This window comes from Prionailurus bengalensis, chromosome C2 (assembly GCF_016509475.1).
Source record: "Prionailurus bengalensis isolate Pbe53 chromosome C2, Fcat_Pben_1.1_paternal_pri, whole genome shotgun sequence".
Lineage (NCBI taxonomy): Eukaryota > Metazoa > Chordata > Mammalia > Carnivora > Felidae > Prionailurus > Prionailurus bengalensis.
In genome coordinates this window covers 9384635-9408300 of record NC_057350.1, presented here as the reverse complement: position 1 = coordinate 9408300, position 23666 = coordinate 9384635, and the positions used below count along the sequence as shown (strand labels likewise).

The 23666-nt window shown below is 45.0% G+C and overlaps 2 protein-coding genes and 1 pseudogene across 2 annotated transcripts; all 3 read left to right on the top strand.

Moving 5' to 3' along the window:
• Nucleotides 1-296: 296 nt before the first annotated feature.
• LOC122492252 (carbonyl reductase [NADPH] 1-like) lies at nt 297-6896 on the top strand. The gene is given in 4 exon segments (XM_043595970.1): nt 297-356; nt 672-963; nt 6356-6673; nt 6676-6896. Coding segments are annotated over 4 exon segments (891 nt in total).
• A 2153-nt stretch (nt 6897-9049) lies between these two features.
• LOC122491191 (carbonyl reductase [NADPH] 1-like) lies at nt 9050-16920 on the top strand. Its single transcript, XM_043593640.1, has 3 exons — nt 9050-9460; nt 10031-10138; nt 16432-16920. Exons 1-3 carry the CDS (start codon nt 9172-9174, stop codon nt 16911-16913), a joined length of 879 nt encoding a protein of 292 aa, XP_043449575.1. The 5' UTR covers nt 9050-9171; the 3' UTR covers nt 16914-16920.
• A 4727-nt stretch (nt 16921-21647) lies between these two features.
• LOC122491189 lies at nt 21648-22762 on the top strand (annotated as a pseudogene).
• Nucleotides 22763-23666: the final 904 nt, after the last annotated feature.

The following is a 23666-nucleotide window of genomic DNA, read 5'->3' as shown; positions in this document are numbered from 1 at the left end:
GAGCACTGGCGTGTCCTAGGCTAATCCCTCCCCTTCATTCCCATTGTGACTTCCACAGGGCCACGCCCAGTATTGGCACCCTTCCATCCCCAGCTTTCCACTGCCTCTCCCCATGACCATATTCTCAGGCCGTAACATTATAGACACGCAACTTAGAGACCCAAACAGACAGAAATCACCGTGCAAGTCAGCCCACTCTACTAATTTGCTTTTACCATCCTTGAGCAGAGTAGATGTAGCTGCCCTCCTTAAACCAGTCAGCTCTTTGTTGGTTGGTAGAGATCTGTTTGTAGAGCATGGCCCAAGCGACCATGAAATCCTCGGGTGATCCCAGAGGTGGCCTTCAGGGGAAAGAGGTACTCCGCTCATGAAGGCAGTGAGTGTCCTTTATATTCTCCTTAGCCTGTTCTTGTAGGAGCCATTTCCGATTTCCTGTGGAGCATCTGCTTGGCGCCCTCCCCACCAGAGCATTTCTCAGGCATCATCGGAGACATTATGGGTATAACAAGTTAAGGACCATCCTGTCCTTGACTCATGCAGGCAGTCTTCATTAATGCTCACAGCAAACTCATGATACTTCAGTGGAAATTTTCTAGTACCAAATCTTAGAGAAACTGGAATTCATCTTTCTTTGCCCTTCTCCATAACATTTTGTGTTGTATTTTAGGCAGATTGGTCGATGTGTGAGCATAGTGAGCCTCAGATCGCTTAAAAACTGCAGCCCAGGACTGCAGCAGAAGTTCAGAACTGAAACCATCACAGAGGAGGAGCTGGTGGGGCTCATGAACAAGTTCGTGGAAGACACAAAGAACAGGATGTACAGGAAGGAGGGCTGGCCTGATACTGCATACGGAGTGACAAAAATTGGTGTCACGGTCCTGTCCAGAATCCATGCCAGGAAACTGAGTGAGCAGAGGAGAGGGGACAAGATCCTCCTGAATGCCTGCTGCCCTGGCAGGGTGGGTGAGATCATACATGGCTGGACCTAAAGCCTCTAAAAACCCCAAAGAAGGAGAGAGACCCTCATCTCCTTGCCCGTTTGCCCTCTGATGCTGAAGGGCCTCATGGGAAGTTTATTAAACAGAAAAAAGTTCAACAGTGGAGAGCTGAATTCACACCTCCATCCATGGGCCCCTCTGTGATACCCCCTCCCTTGCCCAAAAGGACTCTTTCAATGTCAATAGTATCCCTACCCAAAGTGTGAAATATCCCTACTAGTATTTAATTTCACTAGGTTGCTAATTCTATAGAGGATTTTTTTTATTTTTATTTTTATTCATTTTTTTCCAAATATGAAATTTATTGTCAAATTGCTTTCCATGCAACACCCAGTGCTCATCCCAACAGGTGTCCTCCTCCATAACCAATACCCACCCTCCCCTCCCTCCCACCCCCCATCAACCCTCAGTTTGTTCTCAGTTTTTAGAGTCTCTTATGTTTTGGCTCCCTCCCGTTCTAACCTCTTTTTTTTTTTTCCTTTTTAAAATTTTTTTCTGTGAAAAGGCAGAGACAAAAGAGATCAGTGAAATAGTGAACACCAGAAATGGATAAATGGTTCTTTATGAATGCCTGTGTGTATAGACTGTATATTCAAAACTTCCTGAAAAATCTAATACACCTAATTAGATCAAGAGAAGTTACACACAGTTTAGTTCAAGGGGAAGCAAACATAGAAAGGGACAAATAAGTGTTTTACATTTGCAGGACACGGAGTCCCTATAGGATCTACTCAGATCTGCTCTTATAGCTGAAAGAACCTAGAGCCAATGCGCATGGTTGGATGTGCCAGGCAGCATTTTTCACCAGCCTCTAGTATATCATGGGCAACACATCTGCTGTTGTCCATGTTCTAACATCCCTGTTCTAAAGGTGCCTCTACTCACTGATTACTTTTCACTCTTCACCAGGGATTTTCAGGCTTACCCAAATGAAAGTTGGTAGACCCAGAAAAGAAGGGTAGGGTCCTCATTTTAAAAGTGTTTCACATCAAAAGGGCTAATAATTTCCTCCCTGTGAACTTGTATTTCTACACTGACTGTGAGGAAACTCAATGTGTAGAGCAACACAGTAGAATCTCAATTGCTACTTTGGCAATCCATGACAAACATCTTCTTTCCAGGATACCATAAAAACAACACTATATACATATGTACGTACATATATATATATATATATATATGTATGTACATACGTGTATATATATAACTGCTACAGGCTACAGGCTCCAACACTTACAAACCATGTGATCATGACCTGTGCTGACATTGGACACTTAACCGATATAGCCACCCAGGTGCCCTGAAAATTATTCTCTATAGAGAAATAAGCTGTTGCTCCCATTTATTCTCTTTAAATTATTCTGTGGTTTTATTTCAAAAAGATATTACAGTATCCTCATCTCTAAAGAATCCAGCAAATGTTGGAAATATGAACATTCTTCATCAGATATTAACTTAAAGTACTCTAAGGAATTGAGCGAACGTTGGAAATCTGAACATTCTTCTTCAGATACTAACTTAAAGTAGTAGTTGGAAATACAGTCTTATTAACGCTACACTTACCAAGGAAACCTTAAAGAAGGTGTTCTCAACACTCATTTAAGAAGGTACTGCTTTGGGGCGCCTGGGTGGCGCAGTCCGTTAAGCGTCCGACTTCAGCCAGGTCACGATCTCGTGGTCCGGGAGTTCGAGCCCCGCGTCGGGCTCTGGGCTGATGGCTCAGAGCCTGGAGCCTGTTCCCAATTTTGTGTCTCCCTCTCTCTCTGCCCCTCCCCCGTTCATGCTCTGTCTCTCTCTGTCCCCAAAATAAATAAACGTTGAAAAAAAATTTTTTTGAAAAAAAGAAGGTACTGCTTTGCAACATCCTATAGCCTGAAAAGCTATTGAGGAATTTGGTGGCAAAAATCACAATAGTAAAGGTATCTCACTCACACACACACACATAGTCTGACATATTGATTCTAGAGAGGATAGATGGGCAGACATTCTAGATGTAATGTGCTGGGCATTTTATATATGGTCCCCATTAAGAACATGGAGGAATAATGGATCTCAAGGTCACAAGCACATCTGGTTGCAGACGGAGGTCATGTGACATCCAAACTAGTGGATCTTCTCACTCCTCGAGGACCTCACATCATTTTCCCTACATCTCCCTTCTTCAAATGAAGCCGTACAAAGTAATGCCAGAGAAACAGAAAATAAGAGGACTGTGCTTGATCGGGCCAATATCTTCCTTATTACAGGGCCCAGGTATTTCATGGAAAACCACAGGAGGCACATTTTAAAACTCTGAAGTGTTTTCTAAAAATCTCTTGTCAGTCCAGAGGCTTAACAACTGGTCCTCTTGATATTAGAAAACATGAATCTTCCAGGGAATGTGATGAATGTTAAATCATCAAAGGTCATGAAAACCAGCTTGGAATTATAGACAGACTCTGAATAGCCTTGAGAATCAAGTAATGCACTGGAACTTTGTGACCCCAGATGAGATGGTGTCTAAAATATCCTGTGTTGTGTAGATCACTGTGGCTCTGCTTGAGGACAGTGAGGTTTGAAGAGTAGGAGACGGTGAGAGATTTCCTAACAATAAATCCCTGGTCACATACACAGTAATGGTCTGGATAAACTGTAAGCCCAACACACACCCTGGCCGCACCAGCGCAAGAGTCCTTTCTTACCTAGGTTATCAGCTTTTCACAGTGACTGTGACAAGGCAACCCTTTTACATACCACCTCACACACAGTGTCACACACAGTCACACACACAGTCTCTTTCTCAAACACACTCACACATCACTCACTCCCATGCACTCATACACCCATAAAACAAGGACATCGGGATGGCCCATACACTTCTTTGTGCATAGACTGTATGCATTTCAGTTCACAGTCCTCACAATAACTCTTAAAAGCCATGAGTCCACGCTGGAGACAAAATGTTTGGATCAGAATCTCTGCTGTGTAAACTCTACAAATGCTTCCCATTCCTGTGTGTGTCCTGTTCTGGACTGTCAGACCAGAAGGGTCTACCATCTCTCCCAGTTCCAAGGAGAAGTCCCCTAACAGCCCCCCTGTCCATTTGGGGATGTGGTCAGTGGGTGGGATATGCCTGGGAAGAGAGAATGGTTGTGGCATCCACATCTAGGAATTTCCACACAAAACCTTTTACTCCCCATCTGACTTCTCTCATATACCCTAGTAAGCATTCTCACAGGTGATTCTAAACTTCCTGAGATAAACAATACAGAATAGACAAGAGGTCATCACTTCAGTACAGAAAATTAGTAGAGATTCTCCCTCTACTGACTATACTAAAGGTACATAAGAAAATGGTTCCAACCCCTGTGAGTAAATGCAGCTGCCTTTCTGGTATACCAGTTACCCAGGGTGGGTTCTTCTGCCCCCATCTTTTTTTATTTCAAACATTTCAATGTGTTGCAATTTTGATTCCTAAAACATATTTTATTTTTATTATTACACAGGCAGATAATATTTTTGAAAGTAAAATAAATATGATTAGTGGTCAGTAATAAAATCTGACAGGTACTTATTAAACATTTGACAAATATGTTCCATTAAACTTACACTTAACATGCTGTAGATGAAAGGAAAGACTGGAATCACTGACCCCTTTCTAAAAAGTGTTCACCTTAGAAAATAGTTACATTACTAAGAGAGTTTCTTTAACTCATTTTAATTATCTCTAAACACCACTTAATGAGAGTCACAGGGTCATGCATTGTCTCTCCCAGTGAACTTATGTGGCACTGCCATTCTGTCTTTCCAGGATATTGACATAAAACAGGGACAGTTTCCTAAATTTCTTGAAGCTCTTATCATTGGTACATTCTCATAACCTTTCTATTGGGCAAAAGATACTCATTTAAATACAAAAATAGTAAACTATTTATACATGTCAATAACCGCTCACTTTTATGAATATTTATATTTTTAAAAAGAATTAGTGACAACTGTGAAATTGGTTTACACTTTTAACAGTTTTACTGAGATACAATTTACATATCATACACTTCCCCCATTTCAAATATGCGATTCAGTGGAGTTTAGTATATGGACAGACTTGTGGAATGATCACTGCTTCAAGATTAGCATATGGTCATCACCCCGAGGAGAACCTGTGCCCTTAGCACCAGCCCTCTTTTCCTGCAATCCCACTACCTGAAGCAACCTGCAGTCTATTTCCTGTCTGAACATTTACTTTTCTGAACATCCTGTATAAAGAAAATCATATAGGGGCGCCTGGGTGGCGCAGTCGGTTAAGCGTCCGACTTCAGCCAGGTCACGATCTCGCGGTCCGGGAGTTCGAGCCCCGCGTCAGGCTCTGGGCTGACGGCCCAGAGCCTGGAGCCTGTTTCCGATTCTGTGTCTCCCTCTCTCTCTGCCCCTCCCCCGTTCATGCTCTGTCTCTCTCTGTCCCAAAAATAAATAAACGTTGAAAAAAAATTTTTTTTAAGAAAATCATATAATGAATAGTCACTTTTGTGACTGGCCACTTTCTTTTGGGTAATGTTACCAAGATTCATCCATGTTGTAGCATTTCTTTTTATAGCACCTCTTTAACATGTGACTGTTCCACAGCCCCTTCCCATGACCATATTGCCTGGTAATTTCTCACTGCTCCCAAGTTGATGAAATCCCAACATAGAGAAAATAGCCATGCACATTAGCCCATGAGGTGATTTGTTTTTACCTGGTTACAACAGAGCAACAGCCCACAAAACCATGCAGTCTGTTCTCCTACAAAAGGTAATCAATAAACTGATCAATTGTTTCTTTGGTATAGACAACCATTCACAGAGCACTGGCCATGGGACAATAAGATGTTAAGATGGTCTCAAAGGCGACCTGTGAAGAAAAGTGGTTCTCTACTCATAATTGCAGTGAGTGCCCCCTCACGTTCAGATGGCATGTTCCCATATAAATCACTCTCTTTTCTTTTGTTTTTAATTTATTTTTAGTTTTCAGACAGAGAGAGACAGAGCATGAGCAGGGGAGGGGCAGAGAGAGAGGGAGACACAGAATCCAAAGCAGGCTCCAGGCTCTGAGCTATCAGCACAGAGCCCGACGCGGGGCTCGGACCCATGGACCATGAGTTCATGACCCGAACCAAAGTCAGCCACTGAACGGACTGAGCCACCCAGGTGCCCCTCACTCTCTTTTCTTTATGGGACATCTGGGCACTGTGCTCTCCCAGTAGATCATTTCTCTGACATCATCTGAGACATTATGAGTGTTACAAAGGTCAAAACTGTATCGTATCCTTCACTTATATAAGAAGACTACATTAACACTCTTAGCATACTGCTAATTGTCTCCCAAATGGACAAATGCAGGAATTTTGGTACTCATCATTCTCATGCATGTGATTCTATGTGACTATTTGTGTTGTATTTTAGGCAGTGTGGTCACTGTGTCTAGCATAACGAGCTTCATAGCTCTTAAGAACTACAGCTCAGAACTGCAGAACTCCAGAAGTGAGACCATCACAGAGGAGGAGCTGGTGGGGCTCATGAACAAGTTCGTGGAAGACACAAAGAGTGGGGTACACAGGAAGGAGGGCAGGCCTGATACGAGGGCACTCACATATGGAGTGTCAAAGATGGGTGTCACCGTCCTGTCCAGAATCCATGCCAGGAAACTGAGTGAGCAGAGGAGGGAGACAGGATCCTCCTGAATGCCTGCTGCCCTGGGTGGGTGAGAACAGACATGGGTGGACCTACAGCCATTAAAAGCCCAGAAGAAGGAGCAGAGACCCCCGTCTACTTGGCCCTTTTGCCCTCAGATGCTAAGGGGCCTCACGGGGAGTTTGTTACGGAGAAGAAAGTTGAACAATGGGGACCCTACCCTCAGTTCCCTCCATGGGACCCATTATGATACTGCCATGATTTGACCAAAGAACTCTTACACTGTGAACAATTTCCTTAAGCAAAAAGATAAATAAATAAAAGGAAGAATCAGTGTCCATACCGAATACTCACAATGAACTGGCTACTAATTCTGTGAAGTCTTTTGTGATTTCTTCTGTGATATATAAGGGGAAAAAATGAAATTGATGAAAATAATAAATGAACATCATAGATGAATAAACAGGTTAAGTAAATGTCCACGTGTGCAAATCGTTTCGTGCCAACCAGCCCAAATTCTAACAGACCATAAGCTAGGTCAAGAGAAGGGACAGTTTAACTCAGGGGTTGGTAAACATTAGTGAATGAGCCAAATAGTGAATATTGTTGTCTCTGCCGTTCTAGCTTGAAAGTCAACAGAGACGACTTATAATCTCATGAATGGGGCTGGGTGTCCCTAGCCAGCATACTTTATCAGCCTCTACTATGACATGGGCAACCCCACCACAGATAGACATTCACTGTGGTCTCGTTAAATATCAAAGTCATTGGAGAAAAAGGAGCTGCAAGGTGTGAAATGGGAGTGGGCACTAGAGGCATATCCATGAGACAACCTGAGACAAGGGGGAAAAGGGAATATGGATTGGTATCAATGCATATGAAAGAAGTACTGTCAAATCTCCTCAAGGCTAATGTGCTATTCATGTGGGGATAAATGGTCACCAAGTGTGTAACATTAACACAGTTCAGCAAAGCCTCCGCAGAAGATGAACATATAAGGAAAGTGAAATACTCATCATTGTTGGGGCTAGTTTGGTGGATACATGGGTGTCCGCAGTCCTATTCTTCCCACTTTTCTCTCTGAGAGCTTTCAAGACAAACATCTGGAAATAAAAAGGTCTTGGCTCTGCTGCCTTACGTGACGACCTTGCACAAAACCCTGCCTGTTGCTGTCTGTCAATCCCCTCAAGTGTACAATTCAGGGGAACTCATAGGATTGCCGAGAAGAGTAAAGGCACTAATACAGGTGAGCAGGCTGCAAACAAGGCCGGTGCAAAGTGCCCTCCGTAGGCATCCCCGGACTGGGGCCTGACACCTCCAGGGCCCAGAGGGGAGCTTCTTACTGCCCCACACCCAGCCTGGCTCCCGGGGGGCCTCCCACCACCTCCCACCCCTCACAGAAGCATCCATGTTGTACAGACTTCCTCCCCTCATGATTATTTTTCAGTCTTCACCAGGGGTTTCAGGCTGACAGAAATGAGAACTGATGGGCCCTGCAAGCAAGGGTTGGGTCCACACTTTAAAAGTCTTTCCCTTCAGAAGGGCTATGATTTTCTCTGTTATTTGGCTTTTCTAAACTGACCCACGATGAATAACAAATTCTAGGACAAAACAGTAGCATGTCAACTACTGGGTTGGAAATGTACCCCAGTATCACAGAGATCTTTTTTCCTTGATGCTTTAAAAATAACACCTATTTGTATATAACACTTAGCAACTGTGACCTTGGACAAACATAAGAAATAGGCAGTATAGGCAAACAGGAGATTATGTAACCATTAGATCAAACATTCCAAGCAACTCCTTGGTTTACACTCCACAGTAAGTGTTCCTAAACATTCCCTTCCACTTGGGGCCCACTGGGAATCACACAGAGGGAGGAGCCCTGCTCACACCCAGTCTCACCACAGGACCTAATTCTCTGTTTCTCCCTCTTGAGATTCTCCTAAAAGAGCAAAGGGGACAGTGTCCTCAGACCAAAGGGGACTGCGTCCTCAGACGCAGTTCCCCTGTGCAAGCAACTTCACTGCATCTTGGAAGAAAGCAACCTTTCTCATTCTGCAAAGCAAGAAGGACAGGGGATATTGTCCCAAGACAATATACGTACTCCTTCTTTACTTTTGAGGTTTTCCGAAAATAATTTTAACTCGCCTACCATGAATCACTAACCCCCTATTAACCCAAAGCCAACCACCTTAGTTTGGGGAGCCCATCGGTCGACCTCAAACCATTGCTTGGCTCACAGGTAGCATCTTAAGAGGACACAGTCCTGGTTGGGCTCGAGGTGCAGCCCCGTGAAGTACGGATTTGACACAGCGCCATCAGGAAAACTTCTGGCGCTCTGGCCCCTCCTTTCATGGAAGGAAGGGGTGGGGCTTCGGCTCTAGGAGTCACAGCACTGGAACCAAGAACATAGTTCTAGTGGCATCTCTGACTGTGGCCAGGCCTCCGCACCACTAGCCCTCGGTGTGGCCCACAGCACCATCGGCTCCACACACAGGGCCTCGCTCGCGTTCCCCACAGCTATGTGTTCAGACACCCGCGTGGCCCTGGTGACCGGGGCCAACAAGGGCATCGGCTTGGCCATCGCGCGTGACCTGTGCCGGCAGTTCTCCGGGGACGTGGTGCTCACGGCACGGGACGAGGCGCGGGGACGGGCGGCCGTGCAGCAGCTCCAGGGCGAGGGCCTGAGTCCGCGCTTCCACCTGCTGGACATCGATGACCTGCAGAGCATCGGCGCCCTGCGTGACTTCCTGCGCAAGGAGTACGGGGGCCTGGACGTGCTGGTCAACAACGCGGGCATTGCCCTTGATAGTAAGAACGTGGGAACTAACTCTTAGGCCAGGAGACCTCTCTTAGGGGACCAGCCAGGGTGGGTTTGGGGCTGGTGTCTAAACTGCTGCTCTGGGGTCCAGAGCTCTGAGGGGATCTAGAACGGCTTCCCTAGGGAAGAAGATGGACTGGAGACACAGGGAGAGCAGGACCTTCCAGCAGTTGCAAGCATTTCCAGCCAGAGGACCTTCACACTGGCATGGATCAGATTCTCATGGACCTCACCCAGGTTTCTCCAAGTTTCTTTCTGTTTGGGTCTGAGTCATTTGGTAAATATTAACCTATTTTGCAATAAACAACATATTGTAAACAAAGGTACACAGAAAACCCATTGTGCACCCTTCCCTTAGCATCCCCAAGTGGTGCCAAGTTACAAAGCTACACGGCATCAGCCAGCCAGATAATTCACACCGGGACAACAGTGTTACCTAACACAGAAATGGCTGAGAATTCACTTTTGCAAATGAAAAAAAAAAAAAATGCTATCGTCACTTCATGGAATATTCTCAGGAGGCAACTGCTTACTGACCTATTCTCCTTCTTCCTTACCAGTTGATGATCACACACCCTTACATATTAAAGCAGAATTGACAGTGAAAACAAACTTCTTTGGTACTCGAAACGTGTGCACAGAACTGCTGCCTCTAATGAAACCCCAAGGTAGGTGTGATCAGGGGCCCAAGCAGTGCCATTTCTGGAATGATCTGGCTCCTGCCTCTCTGACCTTATCTAAGGGCCCTGCTCCCTCTCGCTTCTCAGCCACACCCGCTTCACTGCTGTGTCCCCACCACACAGGTGCCCTTCTCCTCAGGACTCTGTACACGTGTGTCCAGCAGCGAGCAGTGCCTTCTGTCCTGCTGGCCTTTCACAACTGGCTCTTTCTTGTCCTTCACATCTTCATTTCAAATTCTCCTCACAAAGGCCTTTCCTGCCTCTGTACCCCTCACAGGTGCACTTTCCTGGGAATTCCTTCCTGGACCCTTTCTCTTCCTTCTGCCTTCCTCTGAGTGATTTTATTCAGGCTAGTGGACTCTTCACCATCCAAACTTCTCAGGCTCCCCTAAAATCTGTCACCTGCCTAGAACATTCCCTAGAGCATTCTCTTCCTACCTCTCCTTCTCCTCAGGATGCCCTCCCTTCCCTCCTCAGATCCGACCCCTCCAGCTGCCCACCCAATCCCCCACCTAAGCATCTCAAATGTGTCCAGACGACACCTGTGATTTCCCAATATCATCCTGGTCATGGACCACTCCATCCACCCACCATGAAAAATGAGGTCACCATGCCCACCTCCTGATTATCACTGACCAGGTCCTAACAGTTGTCCTATAGATTTTGTCCCCCAAGCTTCCAACGTGGGGGAAAGCTTCCAGCTTTCTCCATCCCAACTCTCCAACAGAGACTCGGCTGTCATTTCTGGACAATTGAAACCTTCCTAAGAGATGCTGCTTCTTCTGTCTTTTCCTTTCTGGTTATTCTCTGTACTCCCTGAGTGCTCACTTTCTCGCAAAAGCCCTTCAAGAGCAAAGTCCAATCCCGAGCACAATTCATAGCGATCTCTGTCATCAGACCTGCCAAAGTCCAGGCCCATCAACTTCCCTTCACCTTGATCATTGTTTGCACAAACAAACTGCCACAATTCCTTGGCTGTAAACTACTGCAATATTCACCCCCACGTTAATGTGATGGGGAACCACCACCCATTCAGTACACTAATTAAATAAGCTGATACTTTTAGAAAGATTAGGATGTCTGGCTTGAATGAGTACATGCGTGTACAGTTTACCCTCAGTTCTGCCTCCATTGCCTCTTCATTCCTGGAAACTTCCACCACTTCTTCTACCACTGGCTTCTCTGGCACCCAAAGGGCAGCTCTCAAATGTCCCCCGACTCCTTTACTCACCACAACGTTAATGTTAGACGAGTCCCGTGTGCCAGCCTCACACATCCTACACGTATTCCCCTTAAAAGGCAAAAATCATACTCTGGCTGATTGTTTTCTCACTTACTAAGCAGTGTGGGTGCCTGCTGTGTATTAGGCCTCAGGCCTGAATGAGGAATGAGTGTTCTTCTGCATTTGCTAAGGCAGGCTCTAATCAAATATTGATCTTGCCTCAGGAAAACTAGACTCAGGGCCATGAAAATGCAAGCTCTGTTCTCAGTGTAAGACCAGGGTTCCCTTGCCTTTGGAAATAAGAGAGTTCTTCCATTATTTGAGGGGATGGCAGCCACAGTGGTTCATGTTATCAGGACATTACCCTCTTTGGGGAGACTATCTGGGAGAAGTCCTAGCTAGGGCAGCCAAAGGAAATGCTGTCCTTCCTCCCCCATACTTCAGAAACCAGGATACAAAGAACAATCTCCAATGACATCCACCAGTTCTCTGCGGGTCAGAACACATGCAAAAGGCCAACGTGTGCTCTGTTTTTAGGTGCGTAAGGACAAACCAAAAGACAGAATTGTGACTTTAAGGATATTGAGAGATAGTAAATGTTGATTTTTCTTATTTTTTTAACCAACAGAATCATCCAGGCACCGCTATTCTTACATTTTTTTCAGATTATTTATTTATTTATTTATTTATTTATTTATTTATTTATTTTGAGAGAGAGAGAGAGAGAGAGGAAGAGAGAGAGCCAGTAGGGAGAGGCAGAGAGAGTAGGAGAGAGAGAAGCCAGCCCCATGCTTTCATTGCAGAGCCCAAAGGAGCCTTGAACTCATGAGCCAAGAGATCATGACCTGAGCAAAATTAAGAGTTGACGCTTAACCAACTGAGCCACTCAGGGACTCCAATTCTTCTTATATTTTAATCCTCTTTTCAGTAACGGTTTTAGTTAAACCATTTAGGCAGAAAATGAAGATAAGAACTTAAAACAACCAGGTGCCTATCACCAGTCTTAACCATGCAATTAGTATCAAAGTCATATAAATCCCTTCCCACATTCCATATCATTTCACTCTCATTCCACCAAAATTCCTATTCCTGAATTTGAAAGATATTCTCTTTAAAAGGATAAGCTGTTGTTATTCTTTCACTCTTTAAATTATACTCTACATTTATTTCAAAAAGATATTAAGGTATAATCATCTCTAAGGAATTGAACAAACATTGGAAAGCTGAGCACTCTTGCTCATCAGATATAAGCTTAAAATACTAGGCAATAATATGGTCTTATTAAGGCTACTGTAACCAAGGAAACCTTACAGAAGTTGTTCTCAACCTTCCTTTGAGAAGGTACTGCTTTGCAATATCCTATAGTCTTAAAAGCCACTAGAGAAATTTGGAGAGAAAGTTACAATAGCAAATGTATCTCACTCACACTCCCTCTGACATATTGACTCTAGAAAGGATAGGTGGCTGGACATTTCTAGGTGTGATGTGCTAGGCATTTTATATATGGTCCCCATTAAGAACCTGGAGGAATAATGGATTTCAAGGTCACAAGCACAGCTGGCTGAAGACCAAGGTCATGTGACCTCCAAACTAGTGGTTCTTCCCACTACTCAAGGTCCTCAAATCATTTTCCCTACATATCCCTTCTTCAAATGAAGCCTTACCCAGTAAGGCAAGAGAAACAGAAAATAAAAGGACTCTGCTCTATTGGGACAATGCCTTCCTTATAGCAAGACCCCCAGGTACCTCAGGGAAAACCACAGGAGGCACATTTCAAAACTTGAAGTGTTTTCTGAAAAACCCTTATCAGTCAAGACACTAAAGAACTGGTCCTCTTGATATTAGAAAACATGGATCTTCCAGGGAATGTGACAAATGTTAAACCATCAAAGGTCATGAGAACCAGCTTGGGCTTACAGATTCTGAATAGCCTTGAGAGTCAAATGCTGCCCTTGAAGTTTGTGACCCCAGATGAGATGATGTCTAAAATACCTTGTGGTGTGGAGATCACTGTGGCTGTGCTTTAGGACACTGAAGTTTGGAGAGGGAGAGATGTTCCTAAATAGATCCCTGGCCACATACAGAGTAATGGCCTGGATAGACTATAAGCCTGAGACACACGCCAGCCCCACCAGAACAAGAGTCCTTTCGTATCTGGGTGACATGCTTTCACACTGATTGTGACGGGGCAATTCCTTTACACGCTACCTCATACAGGTCACACACTTACAGTCACACATCCAGTCTCTTTCGCACACACTCACATGCAGACATACGACACACTCAAATGCACTCACACACCCTTATCACAAGGTCTTATGGATGGTCCATAAACTTCTTTTCTTTTAAGTTTACTTACTTATATTTGACAGAGAGGGCACGAGTGAGGGAGGGGCAGAGAGCGAGAATGAGCATCCCAAGCAGGCTCCAAACTGTCAGCACGGAGCCCAACGTGGGGCTCCAACCCACGAACCGTGAGATCATGACCTGAGTTGAAATCAAGAATCAGTTGCTTAACTGACTAAGCCATCCAGGCACCCCACCCTTAAACTTCGCAGCGCACGGGCTGCGTGCATTCCAGCTCAGAGTTCTCAAAATGACACATGAAAGCCATGAGTCTACTCTGGAGACAAAATGTTTGGATCAGACTCTTGGGTGTATAAACTCCATAAGTACTTCCTATTTCTGCACTTGTGTTTCCTGTCCTGAGCTGTCACACCAGAGGGTCTACCATCTCACCCAGCTCTGAGGTGAAGCCCGCTGACAGCCAGCCTGCCACTTGCAGATGTGGTCAGTGCAGGGGACAGGCCTGGGTTGAGGGAATGGTTGCAGCATCTACTATGAGGAATTTACCTACAAAACCTTCTACTCCCTGTCAGGCTTCCCTCATATACACAGGTAACCATTTTCACACCTGATACTGGACTTCCTGAGAGGGACAACACAGAATAGACAAGAGGGCAACAGCCTACAGACAGTTAGTAGAGTTTCTCCATTACTGACTATACTAAAGGTACAGAAGAAAATGGCTCCAAGCCCCTATGAGTAATGTTGCTGTCTTTCTGGTATACCAGTTACCCAGGGTGGGTTCCTCTGCCCCTGTCTTATTTCATACACTTCTGTGTTTTGCAACTTTGAATCATTAATGTGTATTGTTTTTATTGTCAGACAGGCGGATGATATTTTTGAAAATACAATAAATCTAAATATTGGTAAATAATAAAACCTGAGAGGTGCTTACTAAAACATTTGACAAATAAGTTCCATTAAACTGACACTTAACATGTTGTAGATGAAAGGAAGGACTGGAATAACTGACCCCTTTCTAAAAGGTGTTTATGCTCTTTCCATCATTTGGCTATTGCTGAAAGTGCTGCTACAAACATTGGGGTACATGTGCCCCTATGCATCAGCACTCCTGTATCCCTCGGGTAAATTCCTAGCAGTGCTATTGCTGGGTCAATGGATAAAGAAGATGTGGTTTATATATATAATGGAATACTACTTGGCAATGAGAAAGAATGAAATCTAGCCATTTGTAGCAATATGGGAGGAACTAGAGGGTATTATGCTAAGTGAAATAAGCCAGGCAGAGAAAGACAGATACCATATATTTTCACTCATATGTGGATCTTGAGAAACTTAACAGAAGACCATGGGGGAGCAGAAGGGGAAAAAAAAGTAACAGAGAGGGAGGGAGGCAAACCATAAGAGACTCTTAAGGACTGAGAACTAAGGGTAGATGGGGGAGGGGGGGGAGGGAGAGGGGAAAGTGGGTGATGGGCAGAGAGGAGGGCTATAGTGTCATGCATTCTCTTTTTCAAGAAACTTGTATGACACTGCCATTCCTTAGTGGGATGGAGCTCAGAGTTAACTGACTATGACTGTTCTTCCTGAATATTTTCATAAAACAGGGACAGTTTGCTAATTTTAGTGAAGCTCTTATTGTTCATAAATTCTCATAACCTTTCTATTAGGCTAAAGATACTCATGTAAATAGAAAAATAGTAAACTATTTATACATGTCAATATAAGTTCACTTTTATGAATATTGACTACATTTTTGAAAAAGAATTAGTGAGAACTGTGAGATTAACACTTTTAACAGATTTGCAGAGATACAATTCACACATCCTACACTTCACCCATTTCAGGTATGCAATTCAGTGGAGTTTAGTAAATGGACAGAGGTGTGGAGCAATCACCACTTCAAGATTAGCACACTGTCATCACCCCAAGGAGAACCTGTGCCCTTAGCACCAGCCCTCTGGTCTCACATTCCCACTGTCCTAGCAACCTCCAATCTATTTTCTGTCTGAACATTTACTTTTCTGGACATCCCATGTATAGAGAATCATATAATGAGTAGTCTTTTGTGACTGACCACTTTCTTTTGGGTAATGTTATCAAGATTCATCCATGTAGTAGCATTTCTTTTTATAGCATCTCTTTAACATGTGACTTTTCCATCGCCCCTTCCCGTGACCATATTGCCTGGTGTTTTCTCACTGTTCCTGAGTTGATGAAATCCCAACATAGAGGAAATAGCCACGCACATTAGCCCATGAGGTGATTTGTTTTTGCCTGGTTACAGCAGAGCAACAGCCCACACCATGCAGTTTTTCTCCTTCAAAAGGTCATCATTAAACTGATCAGTTGTTTGTTGGTTGATAGACACTTGTTCATAGAGCACTGGCCATGGGACCGTAAGATGTTAAGATGATCTCAAAGGTGACCTGTGGAGAAAAGTGGTTCTCTACTCACGATTGCAGTGAGTGCCTCCTTACCTTCAGAGAGCACGTTCCTATATAAATCACTCTCTCCTCTTAATGGGACACCTGAGCACTGCACTCCCCATGAGATCATTTCTCTGATATCATCTGAGACATTATGACTGTTACAAGGTTCAAGACTGTATCGTGTCCATCACCTATATAAGAAGACTACATTAACCCTCCTAGGAAACTGGTAATTGTCTCCCAAATGGACAAATGCAGGAATTTTGGTACTCCCCATCTCGTGCATGCAATTCTATGTGACTATTTGTGTTGCATTTTAGGCAGAGTGGTCAATGTGTCTAGCATAATGAGCTTGGTAGCTCTTAAGAACTGTGGCCCAGAACTGCAGCAGAAGTTCAGAAGTGAAACCATCACAGAGGAGGAGCTGGTGGGGCTCATGAACAAGTTTGTGGAAGACGTAAAGAACAGAGTGCACCAAAACGAGGGCTGGCCTGATATGCAAATGCTTACATATGGAGTGTCAAAGATGGGTGTCACCGTCCTGTCCAGAATCCATGCCAGGAAACTGAGTGAGCAGAGGAGGGGAGACAGGATCCTCCTGAATGCCTGCTCCCCTGGGTGGGTGAGAACAGCCATGGGTGGACCTACAGCCATTAAAAGCCCAGAAGAAGGAGCAGAGACCCCCGTCTACTTGGCCCTTTTGCCCCCGGATGCTACGGGGCCTCACGGGGAGTTTGTTACGGAGAAGAAAGTTGAACAATGGGGACCCCACCCTCAGTTCCCTCCATGGGACCCATTATGATACTGCCATGATTTGACCAAAAGAACTCTTACACTGTGAACAATTTCCTTAAGCAAAAAGATAAATAAATAAAAGGAAGAATCAGTGTCCATACCGAATACTCACAATGAATTGGCTACTAATTCTGTGAAGTCTTTTGTGATTTCTTCTGTGATATATAAGGGGAAAAAATGAAATTGATGAAAATAATAAATGAACATCATAGATGAATAAACAGGTTAAGTAAATGTCCACGTGTGCAAATCGTTTCGTGACAACCAGCCCAAATTCTACCAGACCATAAGCTAGGTCAAGAGAAGGGACAGTTTAACTCAGGGGTTGGTAAACATTAGTGAATGAGCCAAACAGTGAATATTGTTGCCTTTGTACACCAATGGTCTCTGTTGGACCTACTCAAATCTGCCGTTCTAGCTTGAAAGTCAACAGAGACGACTTATAATCTCATGAATGGGGCTGGGTATCCCTAGCCAGCATACTTTATCAGCCTCTACTATGACATTGGCACCCCACCACGGATAGACATCCACAGTGGTCTCGTTAAATATCAAAGTCATTGGAGAAAAAGGAGCTGCAAGGTGTGAAATGGGAGTGGGCACTAGAGGCATATCCATGAGACAACCTGAGACAAGGGGGAAAAGGGAATATGGATTGGTATCAATGCATATGAAAGAAGTACTGTCAAATCTCCTCAAGGCTAATGTGCTATTCATGTAGGGATAAATGGTCACCAAGTGTGTAACATTAACACAGTTCAGCAAAGCCTCCACAGAAGATGAACATATAAGGAAAGTGAAATACTCATCATTGTTGGGGCTAGTTTGGTGGATACATGGGTGTCCGCAGTCCTATTCTTCCCACTTTTCTCTCTGAGAGCTTTCAAGACAAACATCTGGAAATAAAAAGGTCTTGGCTCTGCTGCCTTACGCGACGACCTTGTGCAAAACCCTGCCTGTTGCTGTCTGTCAATCTCCTCAAGTGTACAGTTCAGGGGAACTCATAGGATTGCCGAGAAGAGTAAAGGCACTAATACAGGTGAGCAGGCTGCAAACAAGGCCGGTGCAAAGTGCCCTCCGTAGGCATCCCCGGACTGGGGCCTGACACCTCCAGGGCCCAGAGGGGAGCTTCTTACTGCCCCACACCCAGCCTGGCTCCCGGGGGGCTTCCCACCACCTCCCGCTCCTCACAGAAGCATCCATGTTGTAGAGACTTCCTCCCCTCATGATTATTTTTCAGTCTTCACCAGGGGTTTCAGGCTGACAGAAATGAGAACTGATGGGCCCTGCAAGCAAGGGTTGGGTCCATTCTTTATGTCTTTCCCTTCGGGGGTGCTTGAGTGACTCAGTCAGTTGAGTGTCTAACTTTGGCTCAGGTCATTATCTCAAGGTTCACGAGCCCCACATGGGACTCTGCCATCAGCACAGAGCGCACTTCAGATCTCTCTCTCTCTCTCTCTCTCTCTCTCTCTCTGTCCCCCTCCCCTGCTCTTTCTCTTTTTCTCTCTTTCAGAATAAATAAACTTTAAACAACCTAAAAGTCTTTCCCTTCAAAGGGGCTATTAATTTTCTCTCTGTTATCTGGCTTTTCTAAACTGACCCATGAGGAGCATCAATGTCTAGGACAAAACAATAGCATGTCAACTGCTGGTTTGGAAATGTATCCCAGTATCACAGAGATCTCTTTTCCTTGATACCTTAAAAATAACACCAAATTATATATAACACTTATTAACTAAAACCTTGGTCTACACCAAATATAAGCACTTTATAACCATTAAAGCAGACATCCCAAGCAATTCCTCAGCCACAGTGAGCTTCACAAACATTCCCTCCCACTCGGGGCCCACTGGGAATCACACTGAGGGAGGAGTCCTGCCCACACCCAAGTCCCAGCACAGGACCTCATTCTCTGTATCTGTCTCTTGAGTTTCTACTGAGAAAGCAGGGGATCTGTGTCCTCAGAAGCACTTCCCTGTACAACCAGTTTCACTGCATCTTAGAAGAAGGCAAACTTTCCCATTCTACAGAGGAAGAAGGACACATTCCCAACACAATGGCTATATTCCTTTCTTCCTGATGGGGTTTTCCCAAAATATGTTTAGTTCTACTACCATGAATCTCTAGCTCCTATTAGCCTATGACTACCCATTTTCTTTCCGAGGAGCACATCAGTCCATCCTGAACCACTGCTGAGCTCAGAGGAAGGATCCTAAGAGTGGAGAGTTCTGGTTGGGTTTAAGATACAGACCTGGGAGAGACAGACCTGGTATAGCATCATTAGGGAACCATCTGGAACCTTTGGCCCCTTCTTTGATGGGTGATGGAGGCAGGGCCTCTAGCTCTAGGGGTAACATCCCCAGATACCAGAATACACCTGTGCCAGTGCACGGGGCCCACAGCACACCCCAAGTGTCTTACCATGTCTGCTTTCTGCACTCTAATGCCTCACTCAGCCTAGTAGACCTACAGCCATGTGGTGCTGGTGACTGGGCCCAACTAGGCTTCACCATCATGGGTGTTCTGTGCCAGCAGGTCTCGGGGAACATGATGCTCCCAACCATGCTTCCCCCTGCCTGACATCCATGACCTGCAGAGCAGCCATGCACTGCTTGACTTCCTACTCAAGGAGTGTGGGGGTCTGGAAGTGCTGGTCAACAACATGGGCATCGTCTTCCAACCCTCCTCTCTCTGTGTGATCTAGTCAGGTTAGTGGAACCTCACTACCTCCAGTTCATAAGGCCGGCCTAAAACCTATCACCTGCCTAGAATATTCCAGGATCTCCAGAGCACATATTTGTTTTCCTGCCTCTCCACCTGCACCTATGCCCTCCCTTCCTGCCTCAAATCCCTCTAACCCCATCTAAAACCAACATTTCCTGAGGACACTGCTTTTTCCATTTCCTCCATTCACTATAGCTTCTCTCTGGTTTGTGCTCCTCTGGAAGACTGCAACTTATTAACTAGATTCAGGACCTCCATCAATTTGGTGTTTCTGTGGGTAAACCAGGGATAGGACTTCCTACTCTGCCATCTTGCTGATGTTACTCTACAGATGCTTTTTGGCCTGAATCTCCCTGATTCTCTCTTCCCTGAATCTCCAGCCTGCAGGCCTCCCTGCTGATTTTGGACTCGTCAGCCTCCATAATTGTGAGTCATTCCTTACAATTCTTTAAAATAAATCACTCTCGCTCACTCTTTCCCTCTCTTCCTCTAAGCATGTGTATGCACACACACCCTATCAGTTCAGTTTGCTCTGGAGATTCTAGACTGATTAACACATGTGGCAAAAGAATAAATGTTACTCTATATTGTCACAAATGCATTAAGTTGGGATTTCAAGCAGTGGAACCCATCCTGGATTATCTTGGAGGGTCCTCGATGCCATCACATGTACCCTTATTTACAGAGGTGAGGAAGTTTTGAGGATGAAGAGGAGGCCTGTGAACATGGAAGCAGTGAGTGGACTGATGTAGCCATAAGCAAAGAAACACCTTTAGCCACCAGAAGGTGGAAGAGGTAAGGAAGAGTCTTCCCTAGAAACCAGAGAGTGCACAGTCCTGGAAGCACCTTGATTTCAGACCTCTGGCCTCTGGAGCTTCAAGAGACTAGATCGCTGTTGTTTTAACTGGGTACAGTTTGTAATCATTTGTTATGGTAGCCCCGGAAAAGTAAGATCCCCATGTTCCTTGTTTACTTAGCAGTTTGGCCACATTGGTGACTCAACGTAAGTTTTGGCAGATTACCTTAAAGATCCCCCAGGGAAAAACCTCTGGCATTTCTTCCTGGCAGCTCTCCCTAGGATTACCAGTTGTACCAAAGTATTGCTCTTGAAGAACAAAGAGTTCGGATGGTTCTTTGCCTTCAGTCAAAGGCAAGGAACACACACACTCAGCAATTATGTCTCCACTGCTCACTCGCTGTCTGTCTCTCTCTCTCTCAAAACTAAATAAACACACACACACACAAAAGAGGAGATCATGCTAGATCAGGAAGGGCCCTAAGTCCAATGACTGGTGTCTTTATAAAAAAGGAGGAGGACACAGAAGAGAAGGCAGGGGTTGGGATGATGTAACCACAAACCAAGGAATCCCAAGGAGTGCCAGTGACCACCTGAAGCTGGAAGAGGCAAGGAAGGATTCTTTGCTAGAGTTTTAAGAGGGAGAACGACCCCGTCAACACCTTGATATTGGACTTCTGCTCTCCAGAACCGTGAGAAAATACCTTTCTGTTAAGCCCCAGCTTGTATGATGGTCACAGAAATGGATCCAGACGCCATGTAGTTTGGCCACTAAACCACCAGAGGGCACTGTCTACCAACAAGTACTGCATACACAGACACTAGGACCCAAAAGAATTACTGAAGTTTACAGACACAACCATGCCGTGTTCAGATCAAACACTTGTACTTTTGATGATGGGAAACAACTTGTAATGTATCACTTAGAAAAATTACAACCGTTATCATCTTGCTGGATAATTTTGTGGCCTTTGCAACAACTTGGCTGGGAGCTTTTAAAGAACATCCTTGCCCTGCTGTCATTTTGTACCCCAGGGAGGGTATCTGTAGGATCAATTCCACCCCCCCCCCAAAAAAAAAAACACAAAAACAATTTCCCTTCCAGGAATAGATGCATGTCCTTCATTTCCATAGACAGGTCCTACTGGCTCTGAGGTGGCTACAAGGCTAGGTCGCAGTGAGTGTAAGTTCTGCCCCAGTCCTAGGTGGCCTTGGGCATCTTGGTGCTGAACTGGGGAAATCTGTGGTCTATCAAGAGACCAATGGAGAAGCAAGACTTGAAATAAAAGAATCTATTCATGGCCAAGATATTTTCATTATACAGACAAGAACCAGAGATGTGAATACAGCTGTGATGGAGTTACTGAGCATGGCTTAGGCACTGAAGACAGCCCGTGCCAGGAACATTACTAGAGTCATCCCTTATTTCCCCTACAGCAAGCAGAGCAAGGTGAGGAAGAGGGGTTCATTCCACTGTGTGTAAATTCTTGGTGAACACTCTGGCAAAAGCAGGTTTAACTCACATGATCACCAAAGATCTTCATCAAAAGTAAATACAAGGCGTTTGCAGCTTTCCCATGTACAACCTTAGAGCCTCACCCTTTGTGTTGCAGTATAACCAGGAAGAAATTGCGAATTACAGGAATGCGGTCATTGTAGCAAAGTCTCCTGATGCTGCCCAGTCATATGCTGAGAGACTCCATCTGGGGTTAGCTGTAATCCACGCAGAAGCCCAGGGTACAGAGCAGGACATGGATGAAGGTCGTCATTCTCCCCCAGTAGTCAAAAATGCTACTGTCCACCCAGGTCTGGAGTTGCCGCTGATGATGGCCAAAGACAAGCCGCCGATAACTGTAGTCAGAGATGATGGTGGGCACACTGCATGGTGGATGACATTACGGATGATGCAGGAAGATGTGTTGCTTCTGCGGAGACACTGAAAGAGAGAGGGTTTACAAGATCTATGTCATGGTCACTGATGGCATCCTGTCTGCAGAGGACCCTGCCTGAGTGAGGAGTCCTCCATTGATGAGGTGGTGGTGACGAATACTGTCCCTCATGGCATGCAGAAGCCACAGTGTCCCAAGATAGAGACTGCGGATATCAGTCTGATTCTTTCTGAAGCAATTCGGAGAATCCACAATGGGGAGTCCATGGCCTACCTTTTCCCGAAACATTACTGCGGAAGACTAGGTGCCACAGTTGCCTGGACTGTGGAGCTCCCGAGGAAAACGTGTGGAAAGCGGTGCCATCAACTTACATACAAAGTGTTTCCTTTCAGGGGAGGACTACAAACAGCCTGGAATCAGATGGTCTCTCTTGCCAGGTTTGGTAGGTAGGAGGCATTAAGATGGTCAAGGGGAAGACAGAGTTCATGGATAAATGGCCTGAAATGTCTGCCAGTGTCATTCTGTCCCTTAAACAAAAGTTACAGACACTTTCCTGAAAAGAATCTCCAAATCTTATTAATATGGAAAAGGGGCAAAAGGCAGATAAGGTCTTAACTCCGTAATTGGCAGTCGTTTCCACCGCAGAGACATGCGTGTGTCGATGTGGATCTTGATTAGGGAAGCTGAGTGCCCTGGCACTGTTGCCAGTCTAGTTGTCCTCTACCCGGTTAACCTCACACGAACCTTTTGTGGAAAACCCTAGTAGTCTGTGAGAAGCTGCTATGTCCACAGCCAGTGAACAACGAAGCATGTGTGGCACGACCCCTAGCAAGGAGGTCCGATTAGACAGTAGCATCCTTTCTCTCTCAATACCTGTGTTGCTCTTCAATGGAAAAGAAAAGAATCTGTGGTCTTCCTAGTCTGTTCACTACACTGCAGAGCTGCCCACTCTCCCGCCTTCATGGTGACTGACTTCTGTCCAGACTGTGCAGAAAACAATGCCTACAAAATAAAAGGTGTTCCAGGTCCACGGATGGTCCCAAACCCTAGACGTGAGGCTCCATCTGTACGTTCCACCCCCTTCCTGAGCATCAAAGTCAAATCAGTGTTGGAATATTGGACTTAAAAACCTAAAGTTTTAAAATATAGAACTAACCATATACTTTTTCTTGTGTGACAGGTGACACTTTTGTCAAGTGCATTACTTAGGGCTGCACTTGACCTTTCTATCCAGCATTTAAAATTACCTAGTCATCGGGTGTCTGGGTGGCTCAGTCGCTTAAGCATCAGACTCTTGATTTCAGCTCAGATCACGTTCTCATGGTTCGTGAGATCGAGCCCTGTGTCAGGC

What these genes read in the sequence shown, in the direction of transcription:
- LOC122491191 (XM_043593640.1), top strand. Translation starts at nt 9,172, where the DNA reads ATGTGTTCAGACACCCGCGTGGCCCTGGTGACCGGGGCCAACAAGGGC. An exon ending in CGCGGGCATTGCCCTTGATA is followed by an intron (nt 9,461 to 10,030) that starts GTAAGAACGTGG and finishes CTTCCTTACCAG; the next exon opens with TTGATGATCACACACCCTTA. An exon ending in GCCTCTAATGAAACCCCAAG is followed by an intron (nt 10,139 to 16,431) that starts GTAGGTGTGATC and finishes GTTGCATTTTAG; the next exon opens with GCAGAGTGGTCAATGTGTCT.